Here is a 22,110-nt window from a genome sequence, read left to right on the forward strand (position 1 = left end):
GGTTCAAAGTTCCTTTATACCCTTAATTTACAAAAATCTATCAATCTCAGATTAAGATTATTAATTGAGCTAGCTTCCACTGGATTTCTACCATCCTTTGCTTAAAAACATGTTTCCTAACTTCTCTCCTGAATGGCTTGGCTCTGATTTTCAGGTTATATTCCCTTGTCCTATACTCCCCCACCACGAATGCAACTTTCAGAATCCTTTAAACAAACACTGTTAAGAAAAGAATGTTCTAATTGCTTCACTGAAAACAGATATTTCAGACCAAGTATTCGGGCATTCAAAGATTGTGAACAAAACTATTTGCTAGTTTGAGAAATCATGCCGATAATTCGACCCACTCTTCTACAGATTTGACCTCAGTTGCAAATCTGCTGGAAATGGGAACTTTTCTTGGTCAGCAGCTTTTTGCCCTCAATATCCTGTCACTTGCAGACTTGCAGCACTCTGGGAGTATGGGTCTTCTACCAATAACCACTTCTACCAGAATTTTGGCCATATGTTAGAACAGCTATGTTGGACATTATGTTTATATATATATTACAACAGGGTTTACAGTAGCATAGTGGTTATATTACTGGACTAGTAATGACTAATGATCCAGAGACATGAGTTTAAATCCTGCCACGGCAGCTGGGGGATTTAAATTCAATTAAATAACTATGCAATTAAAAAACCTGGCATCAGCACTGCTTGTCTTTTGGTGTACAAAGTGTTGAGGTTCCTTAAGGAAAGGACAGCTGTCTTTCTTATCTGTCCTGGCCTATGTGTGACTCCAGACCCATGATAGCGTAGTTGATTCTTAACTGCCTCTGAAATGGCATGACAAGCCATTAAAGGCAATTGGGAATGAGCAATAAATACTGGTCTTGTCAGTGATGTCCACTTCCCGTGAACGAATAAATGAATCTGACACTCAAACACCAGTACCTTACGTCGCTTTTTCCCTGAAAATCTCTCAGGAGTTTGGGCCTTTACAGTCAGAATGTTACGGAATTCTAACTTCCAATTTTAAAGACTTCGAAAAAGGGAGAGGCTAAAGGGAAAAGGGAATATGATCCATCTTTATGGAAATCAGAGGCTCATTTAAACGTGATCTTTTTGTGGACATGGGGTCTCACTTTTATCTATGTAAGGGGCTGTTGCTTTTAGATTTTATGTCACTTAGGGAGATCTTTCTTAAATTTCTATAAGAATCTTTCTCCTTTCTTTATGTGTACCTAGCCTTTTTGTGTATAGGAATCCTGCATTATTGAAGAAAAATATGCAGTTTTCCCACTGGTTTTGCCTAGAACATTCAGGCCTCTAAATTCAAAAGATTGGACATCCCTATTTATGATAACAGCTGAAATCTTGGGCTCATTTGCTGCCTAACATCTAACTGTCAACCATCCACTGTCCCCTATGTATTCTCTGCACCCCTTTCTTTAAACCAGTTCAGAATTCAACAATTCTCTGCGCAATGTAGCAAATAACTGAAAGGGAATAATAATTAAGACCTGAAAGTCATTATGGGGGGCGGGGGGCGGTGGGTACAGAGGGAGATTCGCCTTGTTTGATTGGAAGAAAACGATAATCAGGTACTGTAGAAATATGGACGCACCAAAGTGGCATAAATTATGGAGGTTCCAGGTTGTGATTGGTGTGCCTGTGAGCACGGGAAAGGGAGTGGAAACTTGCGGGAACGTTTGATCTTACTCGGTGCTGAATTAGTGTGAACCGTTTATTAACAAAGTGGGACAAACCGTCAAACGAAGTGGCAGCGAATTAGTGTCACTTTTCGTGAATGAGTAGCTTTCAAACATTGTATTTCACCTCTCCCTGTATTGAAGGTTTAGACGGACGGGTGGGGTGTTTGGGTAATTAACAAACGTTTTTTTGGAGAAAAAAAAATACCTGGTTTGAAATGTGTATTAAACTGGTATTTAAAAAAAGGCACGGTGGCCGATTGCTTTATGGAGCCGGTTCTTGGGTGGAAGTGAGAAGTTTGCGAGTTGTATACTTTCTGCCTCCCTCCCTCCGCTCAGTGTGTGGATTGTGGTGGAGAGGCAGACCACCCACAGTGTGAGCAGGCAGAGTCTCTCACAGCCCGGCGCCATTGCACACACAACTACTGCTGCAACTCAGCATTCGCGGGGAGGAGGGAAAAAAGAACATAGGGAGGAGAGGGAAAAAAAGCTGAGAAAAAGATTTGGGCGCATTTGTAAATGAATGGACTGTGCACAGAAGGTGAGACGTGACATTAGTGGGAGTTTGATTCAGCGAGGGATGAAAAGAAAAAAGTGAAAGCACCAAAGTTCCTTTTGAGTTGAGGAGACAAAGGAAGCTGGTGGTTTGATTCAGTCGCGAGGTATGTGGCTTAAAGGCTGGAAAATGATTTCGCTTCTTAATACTTCTCTGTTTATTTCTTCAAATTTCTTCGTAAGGAACATGTTTTGCAACATTTCTGGAGTTAAGAGACATGCAGGGCGCTTTATGATCCGGTCTTTCTGCTGAAGTGTTTGGTGTTGCAGAGTAGTGAGAAACGTTCAGACTGCTGAATGAACTCGATGCAGTGCAGATGGCAGAACAGAGAGGAGAGATCTGCCCGTGGAAAGCGAAATGATGCATTGTGTCGCCTTTGCTTACGGCAACCCGTGGCCAAAAAAAAGAGAAAATGTTTATTGGTTATTTTAAAGGAACTGAAGGTGCTGGACGGCTGGATCTCTCGCAGCCGGGAGGAGTAGGAAGGCCCGGGGTTGTTATCACTGTGGGCGCTCGGGTCACTATATTGTGGGAATGGAATGCAGTTCTTAGTGTTAGAAACTAAATAATGGTTTTAAAATAATAGCATTGTGATACATCGTGTAACTAATAAAACCAGAAACGAATTGATCTTGCCAGTTTCCTCAGTTTATTATTTTAAAAAAATTTAAGTTCATTATTTTCTTCCTTATTCCTCCTCTCATCTCCGTCCTCCACCGGTCTGACCGAAGTAAACCACTCTTGGAGCCGGTGTCAGGGCGGGGGGGGGGGGGGGGGGGGGGTGTGCTGGTGGTGGAGAAATAGATTGGCTCTTTTTTCTTGTTTAGCTGGAAGCTGGAGGATTGATGCTGCATGTGCCAGAATAAATGTGAGGCGTTGTGAATGCATAACAAACCCACATGTAGAATGTGACTGGTCTGTGTGTATGTTGCAAAAGAAAACACACTCCCTAAAATCCTTATGACAGTCACAAAAAAGGTATTAAAGCTGTTGAAATAATTTTGACACTTCTTTAACATAGTGAAACATCCCAAGGTGCTTTCCAAGAACATTGTCGGACAAGTATTGACACCTGACCAAAGGAGGAGAGATTAGGACAACAGCAACCATGTATAGCACCTTTAAAGTAATAAAACATCTTGAGATGCTTCACACGAATGTTTATAAAACAAGATGTGTCACTGAGCCACATTAGGACAGATTACTAAAAGTTTGGTCAAAGCGGTAGAGTTGTCTTAAAGGAGGAAAGAGAGGTGGAGAGGTTTAGGGAAGGAATACCAGAGCTTGGGGCCTAGGAAGCTCCAGACACAGCCAGAAGTGGTGTTGAGGGTGCTCAGGAAGGCAGAATTAGATGAAGCAAGGGTGTTTTGGAGGGTTGTGGGGATGGTTGAAATCGTGGGAGATAGAAAGGCCTTTGAAAACAAGGATGAGAATTTTAAAATTGAGGCATTGCTTAACCAGGAGCTGGTGTAGATCAGTGAGCACAGGGCTAATAGGCGAATGTGACTTGGTGTGATTAAGGATACGGGCAGCAGAGTCTTGGTGACCTTAAGTTTATGGTGGTTAGAATGTGGGACAAGTTTAGAATAGCCAAATTTAGAGGTAATGAAGGCACGAATGAGCATTTCAGCAGCAAATGAGTTGAGCAAAGTCAGATGATGTTATGGAGAGGAAATGAAATCTTGATGTGTATATGTGGCTCAAAGCTCATCTTGGGGTCAAACATGACACCAAGGTTGTGAACAAACTGGCTTAATTTCAGACTGTTGCCAGGTGATTCTCTGATTATCACTGAATAGATATGAATGGAACGAGTCAAGTGCAGTCCCTCCAGCTGGATGACAGTAGGAGGAGGATGGTGTCGAGAAGGACAAGAAGGATAGTTTACCTTTGTCACAGACACATAGGATGCCTTTGTGACTTTGATAAAAGCCGTTGATTGTGTTTTTCTTTGAGGAGAGTGGCAATAACAGCAGTTTTAGCAGTGAGAGGGACAGTGCCTGAAGAAGAGAACAGTTAACAATATCAGCTAATGTGGGACCGGGGGGAAATTGGGTGGTTAGCAGTTTAGTGGGAATAGGGTTGAGAGAGTGTGTCTCATGGACAAGATGAGATGGACAAGATGAGCATGATCACCATTACTGATGCTAGTTTTTAAGATTACAAGATTCAAGATTTATTTCTTCTTCCTTAGTTCTCTGCCCAAAGGCAGGCCTGACCCACAACTCCACGGCCTCTGCCAGAGGTAGGGCAAAGACACAGGTCCCAAATCCACCCCAGCCAGAACGGGAATCGAACCCTGTGCTGTTGGCACCAATCTGATCCATACCAGCCAACTGGCCCCCAAGTGGTCTGAGCTGCTGTGGCAATATCCACTTTTACACGCATGTTGTAGCCTAGAGCTATGGATAGTGATGGTAGAGGCCCCAATGTTCTTTCCATCATGTGGCTGACCAGGAATTTCTCCTGCTCTTACCACCTACTATAGGCATATCTTGGAAGGATTTACAAGTTGATATTCACCCTGTTATAAGTACACATTCCTTGGCCATCACACCCTGGAGTGGGACTTGAACCTGGAGCTTCTGGCCCAGAGACAGGGACACTACCCACTGTGTCACAAGATGATCTCAAGATTTATTTAATTAATTAAATTTGAATTCCCCAGTTGCTGTGGTGGGACTTGAGCTCATGTTGCTGGATCATTCTGGGTTATTTGTCCAATAACATAACTACTATGCTACTGTACCCCTAAAATTAAGGAATAGTGAGCAGTTTTATCAGCAAAGAGCAGAAACTGATAGTGCTCTCTGTCATCCAGTCTGATCGCAGAATTGTTACAGTGCAGAAGAAGGCTATTCAGTCCATCATGTCTGCACTGGCTCGTCGAATGAGCAGCTTGCCTAGTGCCATTCCCCAGCCTTCTCCCCGTAACCCTGAACATTTCTTCCATTTCAGATAACCATCTAATTCCCTTTTGAATGTCTTGATTGAACCTGTCTACACCACACTCTCAGGCAGTGCATTCCAGACCTTAACCACTTGCCGTTTGAAAGTTTGGCCTCCTGTTGCCTTTGCATTTGCCAGTTGCTTTAAATCTATGCATTCTCGTTCTTGATCCTTTCATGAGTGGGAACAGTTTCTCCCTATCTACTCTGTCCAGCTCCCTCATAATTTTGAATACTTCTATCAAATCTCCTCTCAGACTTCTCCAAGGAAAACAGTCCAAACTTCTCCAATCTATCTTCATAACTGAAATTCCTTATTCCTGGAACCAGTCTCATGAATCTTTTCTGCACTCCCTCCAATGCCTTCACATCCTTCCTAAAATGTGGCACCCAAATCTGGCGATGGATGGCTAAGCCAGTTGTCCGCCATATCTGTCCAGATCTGTGTCCCTTGGATTTTAGGATGTAGAGTTGAGTGTCGTACCAAGGTGAATGACCAGGGTGGGTGAGAGTAATGTTTTAGTGGGGACAATGGCTACAAATGTGGAGGTGAGTGTGTGGTTGAGCAGATCAGTAGCTGAAGAAATGTTATGGTGCATGGTGGGGCAAAGGCTAGACAGCTGGAAATTTGAAAGTGCAGTTGTAAGTGAAGTGGGGATAGGTTTCTTTTCCAGAAAATAGGGTTGGGGTGTGGAAAGGGGATGTGAGTGGAGAGTGATACAAGATGGTCTTATTTATGATTGATATGATGGGACTAGCAAGACCAGGTGAGATGGCACAGTCAGGGAGGTGGTTGTGAAGATGGGCTGGGAAGTTTTATATGGAGGGAGAGATTTGAAGGGACACGGGGATAGATGTTGAAAAATGGAAGTCGAAGATCAGCCATGATCTCATTGAATGGAGGTGTGGGCGCAAAGGACTGAATGGCCTACTCCTATTTTTGATGTTCTTAAGAAGGTTAAAGGGGCAGTGAACTCCAAGAAAAGAGAACATGATGAGTTGAGATGGAGGTTGAAAACACCTGAGGGTAAAAAGTCATTCAGTGCAGAGGTTGAGGGATGAAAGCAGTGAGGATACCTTGGTGAGAATATTTTTATTGGACTTGGGTGGGCGGTAGAGAGCAAAAATTTTAACTGAGGTGAGAGGAGTGAAGCAAGGGAAATTATCAGCAAAATCTTATGCCTTTTGAAAAATTTCAGGTGCTGGAACGATTTCCGGATCCTGATTTCGCAAGGGTCAGAGGTGTGACAATAAGAGGCTCTGCGGCAACTCGCCAAGCCTCCTTCAACAGAACCTTCCAAATCTGCGACATCTACTGCCTCCAAGGACAAGGGCAGCAGACATGGGAAAGCCACCACCTGCAAGTTCCCATCCAAAACCACACATCATCCTGATTTGGAATTATATCGCTATTCCTTCACTGTTGCTAGTGGCTAACCACCGCCTTCCCAAGGGCAATTAGGGATGGGCAATAAATGCTGCCTTGCCTGCGATGCTCACATCCCATGTAGGAATAAAGATAAGGTGGAATCCTCTGGTAGGCAGCCAATTAACAGCTGCCTCTCTGTTTAACATCCAATCAAAAATGATGGGCGGGTTCCCAAGGCAGGAGGCCCAATCAGAGGGGCCCACAACACTGGACAGATGGTAGCCCCACTGGGAGAGGTGGACACTGCTGAGGCACCTCAATATGGAAGCTCTCTTGAATGCCTCCTGAAGATTTAAACATAAGGGAACCCCTCCACAGGAATGGTCCTGGTCTGTGCTGCGACCTTTGGATACATGTGGCTCATGAATGGGAGCAGTGAGATGAGGCACTGCTGGCTTTCCTGATTGTTGCTGGGAGGCTGCATCCCTGATGCTGGAGGCCTCCTGACTCAGTGGGGTGGATGGGGTGGGGGTGTGGAGCATCTGATGCTAGGAAACTCCTGGCAGTGTCTGCACCTTGGCCTTAAGTGATCCTAATTAGCTACCTGGCACTATCAGGCAGGCAGCTGCTGCCACTTAAAACCCGTCTTTGGAAAAAGTGCATGGAGGCAGGAATGTGTCAGGGAGATGACCTGATGGACAAGTTTCAAATTTGCTCCCAGCCTTACCTCCAAAGGGCCTCTGCAGAGCTTGCAAGATTTTTCCCTATATGTCCATTGCATGTAATAGTATTTCACTTTTTAAGCAGATATTGTAACCTCAGTGTAGCTGTATTTTTTATGTTCCTTACAATTAATTATCTCTTCTCTTTCTGGTTCAGCATTCAAGCATGCCATCGCCTCACTGTTCCACAGTTTCACAATGAACTATAACACCAGTGCCAATAGAAGCGTGGGAAACAACACTACACATGACGATGGTGGAGTCATAATTGCGGAATCAGTTGCCATCATTGTCATTGCTGTGTTGATCTGCCTGGGAAACCTGGTGATTGTCGTAACTCTTTACAAGAAATCTTACCTCTTGACACCAAGCAACAAGTTTGTCTTCAGCCTGACTCTTTCCAATTTTCTGTTATCTGTTCTGGTGCTCCCTTTTGTTATTGCGAGCTCCATCAAGCGAGAATGGATCTTTGGAGTGGTTTGGTGTAACTTCACAGCCCTGCTGTACATGCTTATCAGCTCAGCCAGTATGATGACCCTTGGAGTCATTGCAATAGATCGGTAAGACCTGTTTCATTAGCTGCCTATATCTGTTATAATAGAAAAAAGACTCTGTAGAAGTGATATAATAGAATCAAAAGGAGTAACACGCTTCTTCCTTGCTGTTGAAAAACTCTTAAGAATTTGCACAAATAATCTGTATTTACTGCATTTGTACACTGAATCCATATATGGAACACCACATTTTCAAAATTCCTGTTACATTTCTTCTAACTTAATAGGGATTGTCAAACTTTACGGGGATTTTATACAGATGTGGAAAAGAAAAATTGCAACTTTAAAAATGGTAGTTGGATCATCATTTAATTCGACAGCATCAGAATATGACGGGGATTGGGCTGAGTAAGAAAGAAAATGCAAAATACCAGTGTTAGTTAAGGCTGACCATATGACGGCAGCAGTCACTGATTAAATCGAAATAACAAGAAGTGGAAAAAGAGGAGAAAATAGTTTGCATTCAAAAGGTTGTTAAGCTTTGAAACTCACTACCCAGAAGGCTGTGGATTCTCAGTCATTGGGTTTTTTTAGTTGATTGAATCCCTTAGCATGCAAAATGTAAGGATATGTGGCTGGTGCGGGAAAGCTGTAATCTTATTGAATGGTGAAGCAGACTTGAAGGGCCAAATGGCCTGCTCCTCTATTTCGTGCATTCCTAATGTTCTTATGTTTGTATATCACCTTCAGTGTAGAACAACATCCTGGGATGCTTCAGAGATTTAAGGATAAAAGGACAGAGAGCTGAAAATTTGGTGAACTTGATGGATTTTAAGAAGGGTCTTAAAAGATAAGGAGGTGGCCAGGGCTTAGGATGGAAATTCCAGGGTATGGGGTTTAGACAGCTGGAAGCATGGCTGACAGTGATGTGGGATAGCAGATGCATAGGAAATTGATAGGAATGAAATGTTTTGGCAGGAGAGTGGGGATTGCAGTGCTGGAAAAAGTAATGGAGAAAGGAAGGGGTGAAATTATGTTGGGTTTTAAACACAAGAACAAGGGCTTTATATTTGTGGCTTTGGGGGTTTGGAAACAAATATACATGAGCAAGGACAGCTGATAGGCCACGCAACTTGATGAAGGATAGGATATGGGCAACGAAGTTTTGGATAAACTGAAATTTAGAGTATGGAAGATGGCACACCAGCCAGGTGAACACTGGGGGAATTGTCTGGAATGGCAAAAGCTTGAAGTGTTTCAGTTGCAGATGGACTAAAGCTGAGGTGGAGGTGGGCATTAGGAAGAAGGTGGAAGCAGCTAGTTATTGTGATAGAAATTTATAGTGAGTCAGAAGCTTAACAGGGAGACCATGAGATGCCACAAGTTCTGAAATGTCTGGTTCAGACTAAGACATTGAATTGGAAGGGGATGGAGTCAGTGGCAAGGCCAGGGAATTTCTGCTGTAATCAAAGATGACTCAATCTTCCAAGTGTTTAGCTGGAGGAGAGCATGGCTTGTTATGATTATCAGACAAACAATCTCATAGCCCAGAGGCTGAGAGGTGGTGGTGGAGAATCAGAGCCTGGATATCATTATGTAATGTGAAAGCTGGCTCCCTATCTGTGACGATGTCAACGGAAAGCATGAAGAGACAGAAGAGGTGGGGGCCACTGATGCATCCCGAGATAATGGTGTGGGGCTGGAAAGAAGCTATTTCTAGAGATGAAATGGCTAAGATTGGATAGGAATGGAAAAGAGGCAAAACAAAATTAGCAGAGGGCAAGGGAACAAACCAGTAATAGGAATGTAACATTTAACCTTAGATCAGTATTTTTTCAGTATATACTTGACTAGAAGTAGCTGCGGTTTCTTTTTTTCTACATGTTTCCTAGCATGTTTGAGCATGGCTGATATAACTATTACTAGAAGGTAGATAGGATATCAGGTGATGTGTTTCCCAGTCACTTTGGTTTCCTGCAACTTGATCATCTCCATGGATTGGATATGAATTTTCAAGTGATTTTCTCCCCACCAAATTTATACTTTTTATTCACTCTTGGGATGTGGATATCGCTGGCTGGGCCAGCATTTATTGCCCATCCCTAGCTATCCTTGAGAAGGTGGTGGTGAGCTGCCTTCTTGAACCGTTGCAGTCCATGTGGTGTAGGTACACCCACCATGCTGTTAGGGAGGGAGTTTGAGGGTCTTGACCCTGCAGCAGTGAAGGAACGGTGATATATTTCCAAGTCAGGATGGTGAGTGGCTTGGAGGGGAGCTTCCAGGTGGTGCTGTTCCCATGTGACTGCCACCCTTGTCCTTCCAGATGGTAGCGGTTATAGGTTTGGAAGGTGTTGTCTAAGGATCCTTGGTGAGTTTCTGCAGTGCATCTTGTAGATTGTACTGCTGCTACTGTGCGTCGGTGGTGGAGGGAGTGAATATTTGTGGATGTGGTGCCAATCAAGCGGGCTGCTTTGTTCTGGATGGTGCCCAGCTTCTTCAGTGTTGTTGGAGCTGCACTCAATCAGGCAAGTAGAGGGTATACCATCACATTCCTAACTTGTGCCTTGTAGGTGAAAGACAGGCTTTGGGACATCAGGAGGTGAGTTACTCATCGCAGGATTCCTAGCCTTTGACCTACTCTTGTAACCACAGTATTTATATGGCTATTCCAGTTCAGTTTCTGGTCAGTGGTAACCTCCAGAATGTTGATAGTGGGGGATTCACCAATGGTAATGCCATTGAGTGTCAAGGGGCAATGGTTAAATTCTCTCGTGTTGGAGTTGGTCATTGCCTGGCACTTGTATGACGCAAATGTTATTTGCCACATGTCAGCCCAAGCCTGGATATTGTCCAGGTCTTGCGGCATTTGGACATGTACTGCTTCAGTATCTTAGGAGTCGCCAATGGTGCTAAACATTGTGCAGTCATCAGCAAACATCCCCATTTCTGACATTAAGATGGAAGGAAGATCATTGATGAAACAGCTGAAGATGGTTGGGCTGAGGACACTATCCTGAGGATGATGTGCTGCAGTGATGTCCTGGAGCTGAGATGACTGAACTCTAACCACAACCATCTTCCTTTGTGCTAGGTATGACACCAACCAGTTGAGAGTTTTCCCCCTGATTCCCATTGACTCCAGTTTTGCTAGGGCTCTTTGATGCCACACTCGGTCGAATGCTGCCTTGATGTCAAGGGCAGTCACTCACCGAACCTCTGGAGTTCAGCTTTATTGCCCATGTTTGAACCAAGTCTGTAATGAGGTCAGAAGCTGAGTGACCCTGGCAGAACCTGAACTGAGCATCAGGTTGTTGCTAAGCAAGTGCTGCTTGATTACACTGTTGATGACCTCTTCCATCACTTTGCTGATGAGCAAGAGTGGACTGATGGTGCGATAATTGGCCGGGTTGGATTTGTCCTTTCTTGTGTACAGGACATACCTGGGCAATTTTCCACATTGCCAGGTAGATGCCAGTGTTGTAGTTGTTCTGGAACAGCTTGGCTAGGGGTGCGGCAAGTTCTGGAGAACAAGTCTACAGTACTATTGCTGGAATATTGTCAGGCCCCATAGCCTTTGCAGTATCCAATGCCTTCAGCCCTTTCTTGGAGTGAATTGAATTGGCTGAAGACAGGTATCTATGATGCTGTGGACCTCCGGAGGAGGCCAAGATGGATCATCCACTCGGCATTTCTTGCTGAAGATTGTTGCATAATGCTTCAGCCTTATCTTTTACACTGATGTGCTGGGCTCCCCCATCATTGAGGATGGGGATATTTATGGAGCCGCCTCCTCCAGTGACTTATTTAGTTGTCCACCACCATTCGCCACAGGATGTAGCAGGACTGCCAAGCTTAGATCTGATCCATTGATTGTGGAATCACTTAGCTCTGTCTGTCACTTCCTGCTTATGCTGTTTGGCATGCAAGTAGTCCTGTGTTATAGCTTCACCAGGTTGATGCCTCATTTTTAGGTATGCCTGGTGCTGCTCCTGACATGCACTGTTCTTTGAACCAGGCTTGATGGTAATGGTAGAGTGGGGGATATGCCAGGCCATGAGATTACAGATTGTGTTCAAGTACAATTCTGCTGCTGCTGAAGGCCCACAGCACCTCATGGTTGTCCAGTCTTGAGATGCTAGAACTTTTCAAAATCGATCCCATTTCTCACGGTGGTAGTGCCACACAACACGATGGAGGGTATCCTCAATGTGAAGACAGGACTTCGCCTCTCCTAGGTGGTCACTCCTACCGAGACTGTCATGGACAGATGCATCTGCGACAAACAGGTCAGTGAGGATGAGGTCCAGTCTGTTTTTCCCTCTTGTTGGTTCCCTCACCACCTGCCGCAAACCCAGTCTAGCAGCTATGTCCTTTAGGACTCAGCCAGCTCGGTCAGTAGTGGTGCTACCGAGCCACTCTTGGTGATGGACATGATGGACCCAGAGTACATTCTGCACCCTTGCCATACTCAGTGCTTCCTCCAAGTGGTGTTCGACATGGAAGAGCACTGATTCGTCAGCTGAGATGGGATGGTAATCAGCAGGAGGTTTCCTTGCCCATGTTTGACCTGATGCTCTGAGACTTCATGGGGACCAGAGTTAAAGCTGAGGACTCCCAGGGCAATTCCATTCTGACTGTATACTGTGCCACCACTCTGCTGGTTCTGTGCTGCCAGTGGGACAGGACATATCCAGTGATGATGGTGTCTGGGACATTATCTAGATGTCATATTCACGGAATCGTACCTATGTCAGGTTGTTACTTGACTAGTCTGTGAGACAGCTCTCCCAATTTTGGCACAAGCCCACAGATGTTAGGAAGGAGGACCTTGCAGGGTCAACAGGGTCGTTTCCGGTGCCTGGGTCAATGCCAGGTTGATCTGTCTGATTTCATTCCTTATTGATTTGTTTTTAGTGGTTTGATACAACTGAGTAGCTTGCTGGGTCATTTCAGACAGCAGTTAAGAGTCAACAACATTGCTTTGGATGTGGAGTCGTATGTAGACCCCCAGATCAGGAAAGGATGGCAGATTTCCTAAAGTGAACCAGATGGGTTTTTTCCCAACAATTGGCAATGATAGTCATCATTAAGACTTTTAATTCCACATATTTATTGAATTCAAATTCTACCAGCTTCCACCAGGTGAGGTTCGAACCTGGGCCCCCAGAGCATTACCTGGGGTCTCTTGTTTACTAGTCCCGTGATGATACCTCTATGCCACCCTTAATGGTCTTGTGTATAAAAATTCACACTTCTTTTGAAAAAATGTCAAAAATTGAAATTTAATTTTAATGCTTTCCATTAGAAATGACTAGCAATCTAAAAGGAATTTTAGCAGCTCCTCATACTGAAGCAGTCCACTTCCAAATGCAGCAAGACCTGGACAATATCCAGGCTTGGGCTGACAAGTGGCAAGTAACATTCGTGTCACAGAAGTGTCAGGCAATGACCATCTCCAACAGGAGAGAACCCAACCATCGCCTCTTGATGGTCAACGGCATTACCATCACTGAATCCTCCACTATCAACATCCTGAGGGTTACCATTGACCAGAAACTGAACTGGACTAGCCATATAAATACTGTGGCTACAAGAGCAGTTCAGAGGCTAGGGACTGTGTGACGAGTAACCCCCTCCTGACTCCACAAAGCCTGTCCACCATCTACAAGACACAAGTCAGGAGTGTGATGGAATACTGTTCACTTGCCTGAATGAGTGCAGTTCCCACAACACTCAAGAAGCTGGACACTGTCCAAGACAAAGCAGCTCACTTGATTGGCGCCACATCCACAAACATTCACTCCCACCACCACCGACGCACAGTGGCAGCCGTGTGTACCATCTACAAGATGCACTTCAGGAATTCACCAAGGTTCCTTCAACAGCATGTTCCAAACCCACGACCATTACCATCTAGAAGGACAAGGGCAGCACCTGTAAATTCCCCTCCAAGTCACTCACCATCCTGACTTAGAAATATATTGCCGTTCCTTCACTATCGCTGGGTCAAAGTCCTGGAACTCACTCTCTAACAGCACTGTGAGTGTACCTACACCACATGGACTGTAGCGTTTCAAGAAGGCAGCTCACCACCACCTTCTCAAGGGCAATTAGGGGTGGGCAATAAAACCTGGCCCAGCCAGCAAAGCCCAGATCCGTGAACGAATAAAAAAAAAAGTTAAAAGCAGAAGAGGAGTCATAGGGACTTGAAACATTAATTCTGTTTTTTCACTCCACAAATGCTGTTGGCCCTGCTGAGTTTTTCCAGCATTTTCTGTTTTTGTGTAAAAAAAAAAAGTTATTTGTCATTCCTGTACATGAAAAATGGCCACTTGTTTAACGTACATGGATGACTGGCACCTGTGAACCAATATGTGAGAAAGCAGTGAAAATAGGGAGTTGAGAAAATTAGTGGAGGAAAAAGAATGTAAATGAGATGGACCTGGTTTAAAAACAAATCCCTCTAACTTAATTGGTTTCCTCATTGTGACCTCACTTGTTTTTGATATTTCTCAACTGGTCAGTTAATGGCATCGGGTTGGTTCAAATTTCAAATGGGGGCTGCTTTGTTGAAAGAAAGACTGAAGATGAGTTGCCCCAGATTTGTGTGATACACCTTTTTGAGCAGGAGGAGAGAAGATAAAATGTTTAAAAAAAAACATGAGCAGGAATTACGGAAACCAACAGGTGAGGGAACTGAACTTAAAAACAAAATGCTGGAATAATTCAGGTCTGGCAGCATCTGTAGAGAGAGAAACAGAGTTAATGTTTCGAGTCTGTATGACTCCTCTTCAGAGGTGAGGGAGCTGAATTGATATCAGTTGGCGATAGAGTTAGAAAGCTCGTACCTTCAGTTGTAGTGCATCTGGATGAAACAATAGAACTCACTAACTCTTCCAATCTGTGGCCTGCACAATTGATGCTAACAATTTATTAATTATTGGAAAAGACCAAAGTAAAGAAAAGCTTGATTACTGTTTTTGACTTTTGTTTACGAGGTAAAGTTGACATTTTGTAAGGCCATTTGAATTAGTTTAAACATTTGCATTTCAAAAGCTGTTTATTTTTAATTGAACTACTAAGTTTCAAATTGTACCAGTGAGCTAGTAGCGGGAAATGGTTAGCTATTTCAATCCCTTGCCCTCACTGGGTACCAAGTTTTAGTCAGCGCTTTATTGCATCAGCAAAAGGAGTTCCTGAACTCTGGCCTTGGAGGGATTTGAGCTGTTTCACTCATTGTAATAGTTTGCATATGAAAGCTGGGAGTTCGTTTTAGTTTACATTTGATTTCCAACGAAAGTACCAACAAAATGCTTTTTCCTTAGTTGGCTCATGCTGTATTGCTGGTTAACGGTAAAATGCTATGGCCTGGATTTTGTGGTCAGTGGTGAAGCAAGGACCACTGCTGCTGACTTTGAAGAAAGCTGCTTTGAGAGATTGAGCAATCTCTGTGGCAAAAGCTTGATCTTTCTCTATGTGCAATTGATTGTCGCATTGTTTAGTGAGGATTCCTGGCGTGGAGCAGAAATGATGTCCAAGTAGCCCATCACATTTAAGAATTTTCACAGACAGTGAACCAGGAAATGAAATATACTAAAATTTTTAAAAATTGAGAGCACCAAGTAAAGATTGATATAAACAGGGGTTAAGGTATCATGAACACTTTAAAAAAAAAATTAGAAAGTCTAGTTTAATAAAATCTAGAAATGAATGAAAATGGAGACATTTAACAACACCGTATAAATAAAAATGACTTGTCTAGGCCAAATCAGTTGTTCAGTAGTTGATACCCGGATCTCGTTTTAAAACCCCAGATATAGCTCATTGAATAAGGTACTTTTTATGAGGCTTCGAACAGTGATATGAGAGTAGAAAAGGGGAAATCTTCAACCATTCGTTGACTTAACTGATTGTCAGTTCTCAGGGGCCACAGTGTAGCCGGTAACAGTATAGTGAATGACAGATCACAACCTCAGGATTTCTGTGTTAATCTGTGCTTGTGCTAAATCCTGAAATCGCAATCAGATTCAGAGGAGTTAGAATGATGTATGGTAACAGTTCACCATGGAAAATCTTGCAAATTCCAGGCCATGGTGTCTCAGTGCAACTATTCTTCATTTTCACAATTTTTCTTTGTCAATAGAACTGCCTGCATATTTTGTAAATGTTTCACGACCAGAACTGTGTTAATTTTATCAGGTTTATTCTCTACAATGAAGTGTCTGGCCTAAATTGAAATTGTGATATTGAGTTTCAATTGTTAATATCCCATTAACTTCAGCTCACGTTTGTTTGCTGTAGTTGTTAGATTTTAGAGTTTTAACTAGGACATTCTGTGCAAATAGCAAAAATGGTAGTTTTGAGATTTGAGTTGTTGAGTATGGCTGAAATTTTCTCGTCCCATAATTATCTTTGTTTTATACAGGTACTATGCTGTTGTTTACCCAATGGTATATCCTATGAAAATAACTGGGAATCGTGCTGTTGTTGTGATTGCATACGTGTGGCTGCACTCACTGATTGGATGTCTTCCTCCTCTCTTTGGCTGGTCTACATTTGAGTTTGACCAATTCAAGTGGATCTGCATAGCTGCATGGTACAAAGAACTAGGTTACACTGTCTTTTGGCAGATTTGGTGTGCACTGTTGCCATTTTTAGCCATGGTCATTTGCTATGGCTTTATATTCCGTGTGGCTCGGCTGAAAGCCCGTAAAATCCACTGTGGAACTATTATAGTCGTGCAAGAAGAATCCAATAAGGACGGAAGAAAAAATTCCAACACCTCTACCTCTTCATCAGGGAGCAGAAGGAACACCATCAATAACATTGTTTATTCAGCCAATCAATGTAAAGCCTTGACAACTATATTGATTGTGATTGGTGCTTTTGTTGTCACATGGGGCCCCTACATGATAGTGATTAGTACAGAAGCACTTCACGGAAAAGGCACTGTGTCTCCAGGAGTGGAGACATTGGTAATATGGCTATCCTTTACTAGTGCAATTTGTCATCCAGTTATCTATGGACTGTGGAATAAAACGGTACGCAGAGAGCTGCTGGGGATGTGCTTTGGTGACAGATACTACAGGGATTCATTTATTCAACGTCAGAGGACTTCTAGGTTATTCAGCATCTCCAATCGCATCACAGGTAACCTAGGGAAAGGGATTGGGTAAAGCTTTAGCTATGATGACTGCATCATGAAAAAATGTGTTTATTTCCTTTTCATTTTTCATACTAGCTGCGTTAAATATATTTTGCGGAGCACTGATATTGAAGAATAATTAGGGCTGTCAGAGACTTGAAGAGTTTAAATTGATCTGTGTGTCTCTTGTAAATAAGACATTATTTCCATAACAGTCTGCAAGAGTCTGCTTCGTCAGTTTCACGTGGATTTTCTTGCAGCTGAAATTGACCAGCCGCCTGTTTACCTTGATCCAGATACATTGAGCATTAACAAATAGTTTCTTAAATTTTTAATTAAATTATGAGGACCTTCTTAAGTAGGGTCTGTTTATTCCCAGTATGTCAGATCTCTTTGAGGTTATTAAAAAGCCCAGTGAATAAATAACATTCCCAAAATTATTTGGGAGCAATCCTGCTGCAGTATATTGTCATAGACCTGCAGTTAAGAGGAACGTTGTTGCTACTAGGAAGGGGACTGGGGAGAGAGGGAGCTGAGGGCAACAATTTGCTTATATTCTGACCCACTATATGTAGAAATTGCTGTAAGATGTTTTTCAGCAAGGGTAAGTGTTTTGAGTATAATGTTTGAGCTTGTTGCAGGCTGGTGATGTTGTCATGCTTTTACAATGACATGACAAAATAGATCTGCAGGGGCATGTTTCAGCTGCACCAGTTTGTAAAATTTTAATTCCATATTCATGAGTTTGATGCCTTCTGAATTTGAATCCACCTGTTAACCCATTCTGGTGTTGTAGCGTATCAAAAACTAAAATTCATTTGTGGGAAACTGTGAATGGAATCTGTTATTTTCATATTCAACAATCTTCCTTTATTAAGAAAAGCCCAATGACTCTCCGCTCCCACCTGTTGGAAATTCCTCAGGGATTGGTCTGTAACCAGTGGGTGTTTTCCATCAGCTTGACGTCACATGGATCTATTGTGTTTACTTATTTTGATGAGGGATGTACATGCTGTGAACACCATGAACCTGGCAGTGTTGCCTTGTATGTAGGACTGTCAGTGTACATCCTCAGTGTCAACTGATACATGTTTTTTGTTTGCCTCCTACTCTAATCCCCTCTTCTTAGGGAAGAGGTAGGAAGGAAGGAGACAAGATCAGGATGCCCCACTTGGGCCAGGGATGTATTCCCTGGTGACTGAAGCAAGAGCAGAATTGTGGGAACAGATAACCCACCTGGTGTCCTGATAGCATGAGCTCATGGGGCAGGATTTTTAGGAGGTGGAAATGGAGGTGTTGGGGGGCAAGAGCCAGTGTTTGAAACAGCACTGGTGGCCAGTATGCTGGTCTCCCATTGTTGTTCTTGCCGCTGGCAAGTTTCATCATGACAAGGGAAGGCTGGCCCTGTAAAACCACCCGATTTGTGAATAAGGCCAATTAAAGTAGTTAAGGGGTGCATTGAGAGCTCTTAGAGGGCCAGAATGGAATTTTGGTGGGGGTGCACAGTTGCATACTGGGTTGAGAGTAGACCAGGTGTCTGGAGGTGGCAACAGCGGTGAGCCAGTAATTGCCACACCAGGAGGTAAGGTGGGCCCATAAACGGGAGCACAACTGAGAGGGGCACTCAGCCTTTGGCACACGGGTATGCACAGGTATGGAGAGAATGTTCAAGTATGTGCTTATACAGTGCAGGGGGACATCGCAGGGGGCATCACAGGGTTGTAAGCATCGGGGTGGGCGGGGGGTTAAAGCTTCCAGACCGTTATCGGGAGTCTACCTGGGCAATAGGACCATGACTCTCAGACGTTGGGTCTTGTAGCAATGAGGATCAACATCTTCCATAGAGAAGGAGAGCTCTGGGCATGAGGAGGGCAGATGAGAGCAATGAGGGGCAGGAAGGCAATACAGGCTTTATCCTTAGCATAGGATCTACCAGCAAAGGCAATTAGGGATGGGTGATGGGATTTTCAAGTACAATTAGGGGTGGGGCAACAAAAATACTGGCCTAGCCAGTGACACCCATGTCCTGTGAAAGAATTAAAAATAAAAAACAAAGATGGAGCTACCTTGAGGTTGTTGAACCTGTGTCGCAGGAGACTGTGCCCCTCGCAGGCAGCTGTTCAAAGTGTTTTGTACCCTTGTGGTGGAAGACCTCATACTTTGGAACTCAGCTCGCCATGCCACACGCCAAACGATCTCTGAGCATATCTGATAGACTCATTGACATTTACAGCACAGAAGGAGGCCATTCAGCCTATCGTGTCTGTGCTGGTCAACAAAGATCTGACTACACTAATCCTATTTTCCAGTGCTTGGCCCGTAGTCCTGTAGGCTATGGCAACGCAAGTGAATATCTAAATACTTCTCAAATGTTTTGAGAGTTTCTGACTCAAACACCCATTCAGGCAGCGAGTTCGAGATTCCCACCCTTGCCTAGCCAGTAGCTATCAAAGTCACTGTGGTCTTGAATTTCTTTGCTTCTGAGTCCTTCCAAGGATCAGCTGTAGAGTTTGGTGGCGTGGCAGCATCTCACAGGTTACTGGTGTCCTTTTTGCAAGAGATGAACAGTACATTCATTTCCAGATGGACAGGGCCTTGCAGGCACAAAGAGTTTTGCTGCCATCACTGGATTTCCCCAAGGTGCAGGGCATCAATGATTGCACCCATGTGGCCTTCAAGGGACCAATTGACTGGCCGGTGAGATCCATCAACTTCCTCAATATCCAATTGGTCTGTATTCACCACATGAAGTGAGTGCATGTGTGCACTCACTTTTCAGGCAGCTGCCATGACTCCTTCATCTTCGAGCACTCTAGGCTGCCAGCTCTTCATTCCACTGTACAAACTATATGGATGATTCTAGGAGCCAATGGTTTTCTTTTGAAGAGTCTATTTGTGGTTTTGAGACACCACAGTGGAGCCACAGAATCGAGAACCACCATCAAGCAGGCTTTCAGGCTGCTGAAGCTGCGGTTCTGGTGCCTGGATTGGTCAGGTAGCACCCTGCAGCACACACTTGCAAGGGTCTCTCAGATTGTGGTGGTCTGCCATGTTCCTCTTAATTAGGTCCTCCAGTGAGGTGTGATGAAGATAAAAGCAAAAACACAGTGGATGCTGGAAATCTAGAACAAAAACAAAAAATACCTGGAAAAACTCAGGTCTGACAGCATCTGCGGAGAGGGATACAGTTGACGTTTTGAGTCCGTATGACCCTTCATCTGAACTATGACATATGGACATGAGATGAAATATAAGCTGGTAGAAGGGGGTGGGACAGGAGAGCTCAATAGGGGGCCAGTGATAGGTGAAGGCCAAGAAGAGACTGCCAAAGATGTCATAGACAGGATATTAAGGGAAGCAAGCTAGTGGCAGATGGTCCTAGTGTGGGTGGGGTGGGGGGAAGGGATCGAAATGGGCTAAAAGGTGGAGATGAAACAATAGATCAAAATAAATTTAAAAATAGGAGGGAAAAGAAAAAAATGATAAATTATTGGAAAAGGGGGGATCGGAAAGTGGGTGGGGATGGAGGAGAGAGTTCATGATCTGAAATTGTTGACTTCAATATTAATTCCAGAAGTCTGCAAAGTGCCTAGTCGGAAGATGAGGCGCTGTTCCTCCAGTTTGCATTGAGCTTCACTGGAACAATGCAGCAGGCCAAGGATGGACATGTGGGCATGAGAGCAGAGTGGAGTGTTGAAATGGCAAGCGACAGGGAGGTCACCCAGTCTGCGTTTGGTGTCTCCAATGTAGAGGAGACCGCACTGGGAGCAGCGAATGCTGTGGACTAAATTGAGGGAAGTGCAAGTGAAATGCTGCTTCGCTTGAAAGGAGGGTTTGGGCCCTTGGAAGGTGAGGAGGGGGGAAGTAAAGGGACAGGTGTTGCACCTTTTGCGGTTGCAGATGAAGGTGCTGTGGGAGGGGGTTGAGGTGTAGGGGGTGATAGAGGAGTGGACCAGGGTGTCCCGGAGGGAACGATCCCTGCGGAAAGCCACCAGGGGGCTGAAGGGAAGATGTGTTTCGTGGTGGCATCATGCTGAAGTTGGCGGAAATGGCGAAAGATGATCTTTTGAATGCGAAGGCTGGTGGGGTGATAAGTGAGGACAAGGAAACCCTATCATGTTTCTGGGAGGGAAGGAGGGTGTGAGGGCGGATGCGTGGGAGATGGGCTGGACATGGTTGAGGGCCCTGTCAACCACTGTGGGTGGAAAACCTCGGTTAAGGAGGAAGGAAGACATGTCAGAGGAACTGTTTATGAAAGTGGCATCATCAGAACAGATGCGACGGAGGCGAAGGAACTGAGGGAATGGGATGGAGTCCTTACAGGAAGCGGGGTGTGAGGAGCTGTAGTCGAGGTAGCTGTGGGAATCAGTAGGCTTGTAATGAATATTGGTGGACAGTCTATCACCAGAAATTGAGACTGAGAGGTCAAGGAAGGCAAGGGAAGTATCAGTGATGGACCGCCTGAAAATGATGGAGGGTGGAAATTGGAAGCAAAATTAATAAATTTTTGCAGATCCAGATGAGAGCATGAAGCGGCACCGAAGCAGTCATCGATGTACTGGAGAAAAAGTTGTGGGAGGGGGCTTGAATAGGACTGGAACAAGGAATGTTCCACATCCCCCGTAAAGAGACGGGCATAACTGGGGCCCATGCGGGTACCCATAGCCACACCTTTTATTTGGAGGAAGTGAGAAGAGTTTAAGGAGAAATTGTTCAGTGTGAGAACAAGTTCAGCCAGACGGAGGAGAGTAGTGGTAGATGGGGATTGTTCGGGCCTTTGTTCGAGGAAGAAGCGGAGAGCCATCAGACCATCCCGGTGGGGGATGGAGTGGTACAGGGATTGGACATCCATGGTGAAGAGGAGGCATTTGGGGCCAGGAAACTGGAAATTGTTGATATGATGTAGGGTGGGAGAGGAAACACGGATGTAGGTGGGAAGGGACAGGACAAGGGGAGAGAGAATGGAGTCAAGATAGCAAGAAATGAGTTCCATGGGGCAGGAACAGGCTGACACGATCGGTCTGCCGGAACAGTCCTGTTTGTGTTTGAGGTGTGATGAAGCCTTGGATTGACACAGCTCATCAGAAGCAGAGGAAGAGGAGGAGCAGGACATGGAGGAGGAGGAAGTTGCAGAACACAGAGGTGTGCCAGCTGGACAGATGTTAAAAGGATCCAAGCCCAA

At 44.4% G+C, this 22,110-nt stretch overlaps 1 protein-coding gene across 2 annotated transcripts in view; it reads left to right on the forward strand.

The window, feature by feature from the left end:
- Window positions 1-2,070: 2,070 nt before the first annotated feature.
- gpr161a (G protein-coupled receptor 161a) overlaps window positions 2,071-22,110 on the forward strand; it is a 29,668-nt gene continuing 9,628 nt past the window's right edge. Inside the window, exons 1-3 of one of the 2 annotated variants that reach the window (XM_041210645.1) lie at window positions 2,071-2,356; window positions 7,447-7,849; window positions 16,209-16,933. In XM_041210645.1, the coding sequence (XP_041066579.1) occupies window positions 7,488-7,849; window positions 16,209-16,933 (1,087 nt within the window). In that variant the 5' untranslated portion in view covers window positions 2,071-2,356; window positions 7,447-7,487. The remainder of the gene's footprint in view (window positions 2,357-7,446; window positions 7,850-16,208; window positions 16,934-22,110) is intronic. The other variant, XM_041210644.1, reaches the window with a different exon arrangement.

The sequence above is a fragment of the Carcharodon carcharias genome, chromosome 18, assembly GCF_017639515.1.
Source record: "Carcharodon carcharias isolate sCarCar2 chromosome 18, sCarCar2.pri, whole genome shotgun sequence".
In the NCBI taxonomy this organism is placed as follows: Eukaryota; Metazoa; Chordata; class Chondrichthyes; order Lamniformes; family Lamnidae; genus Carcharodon; species Carcharodon carcharias.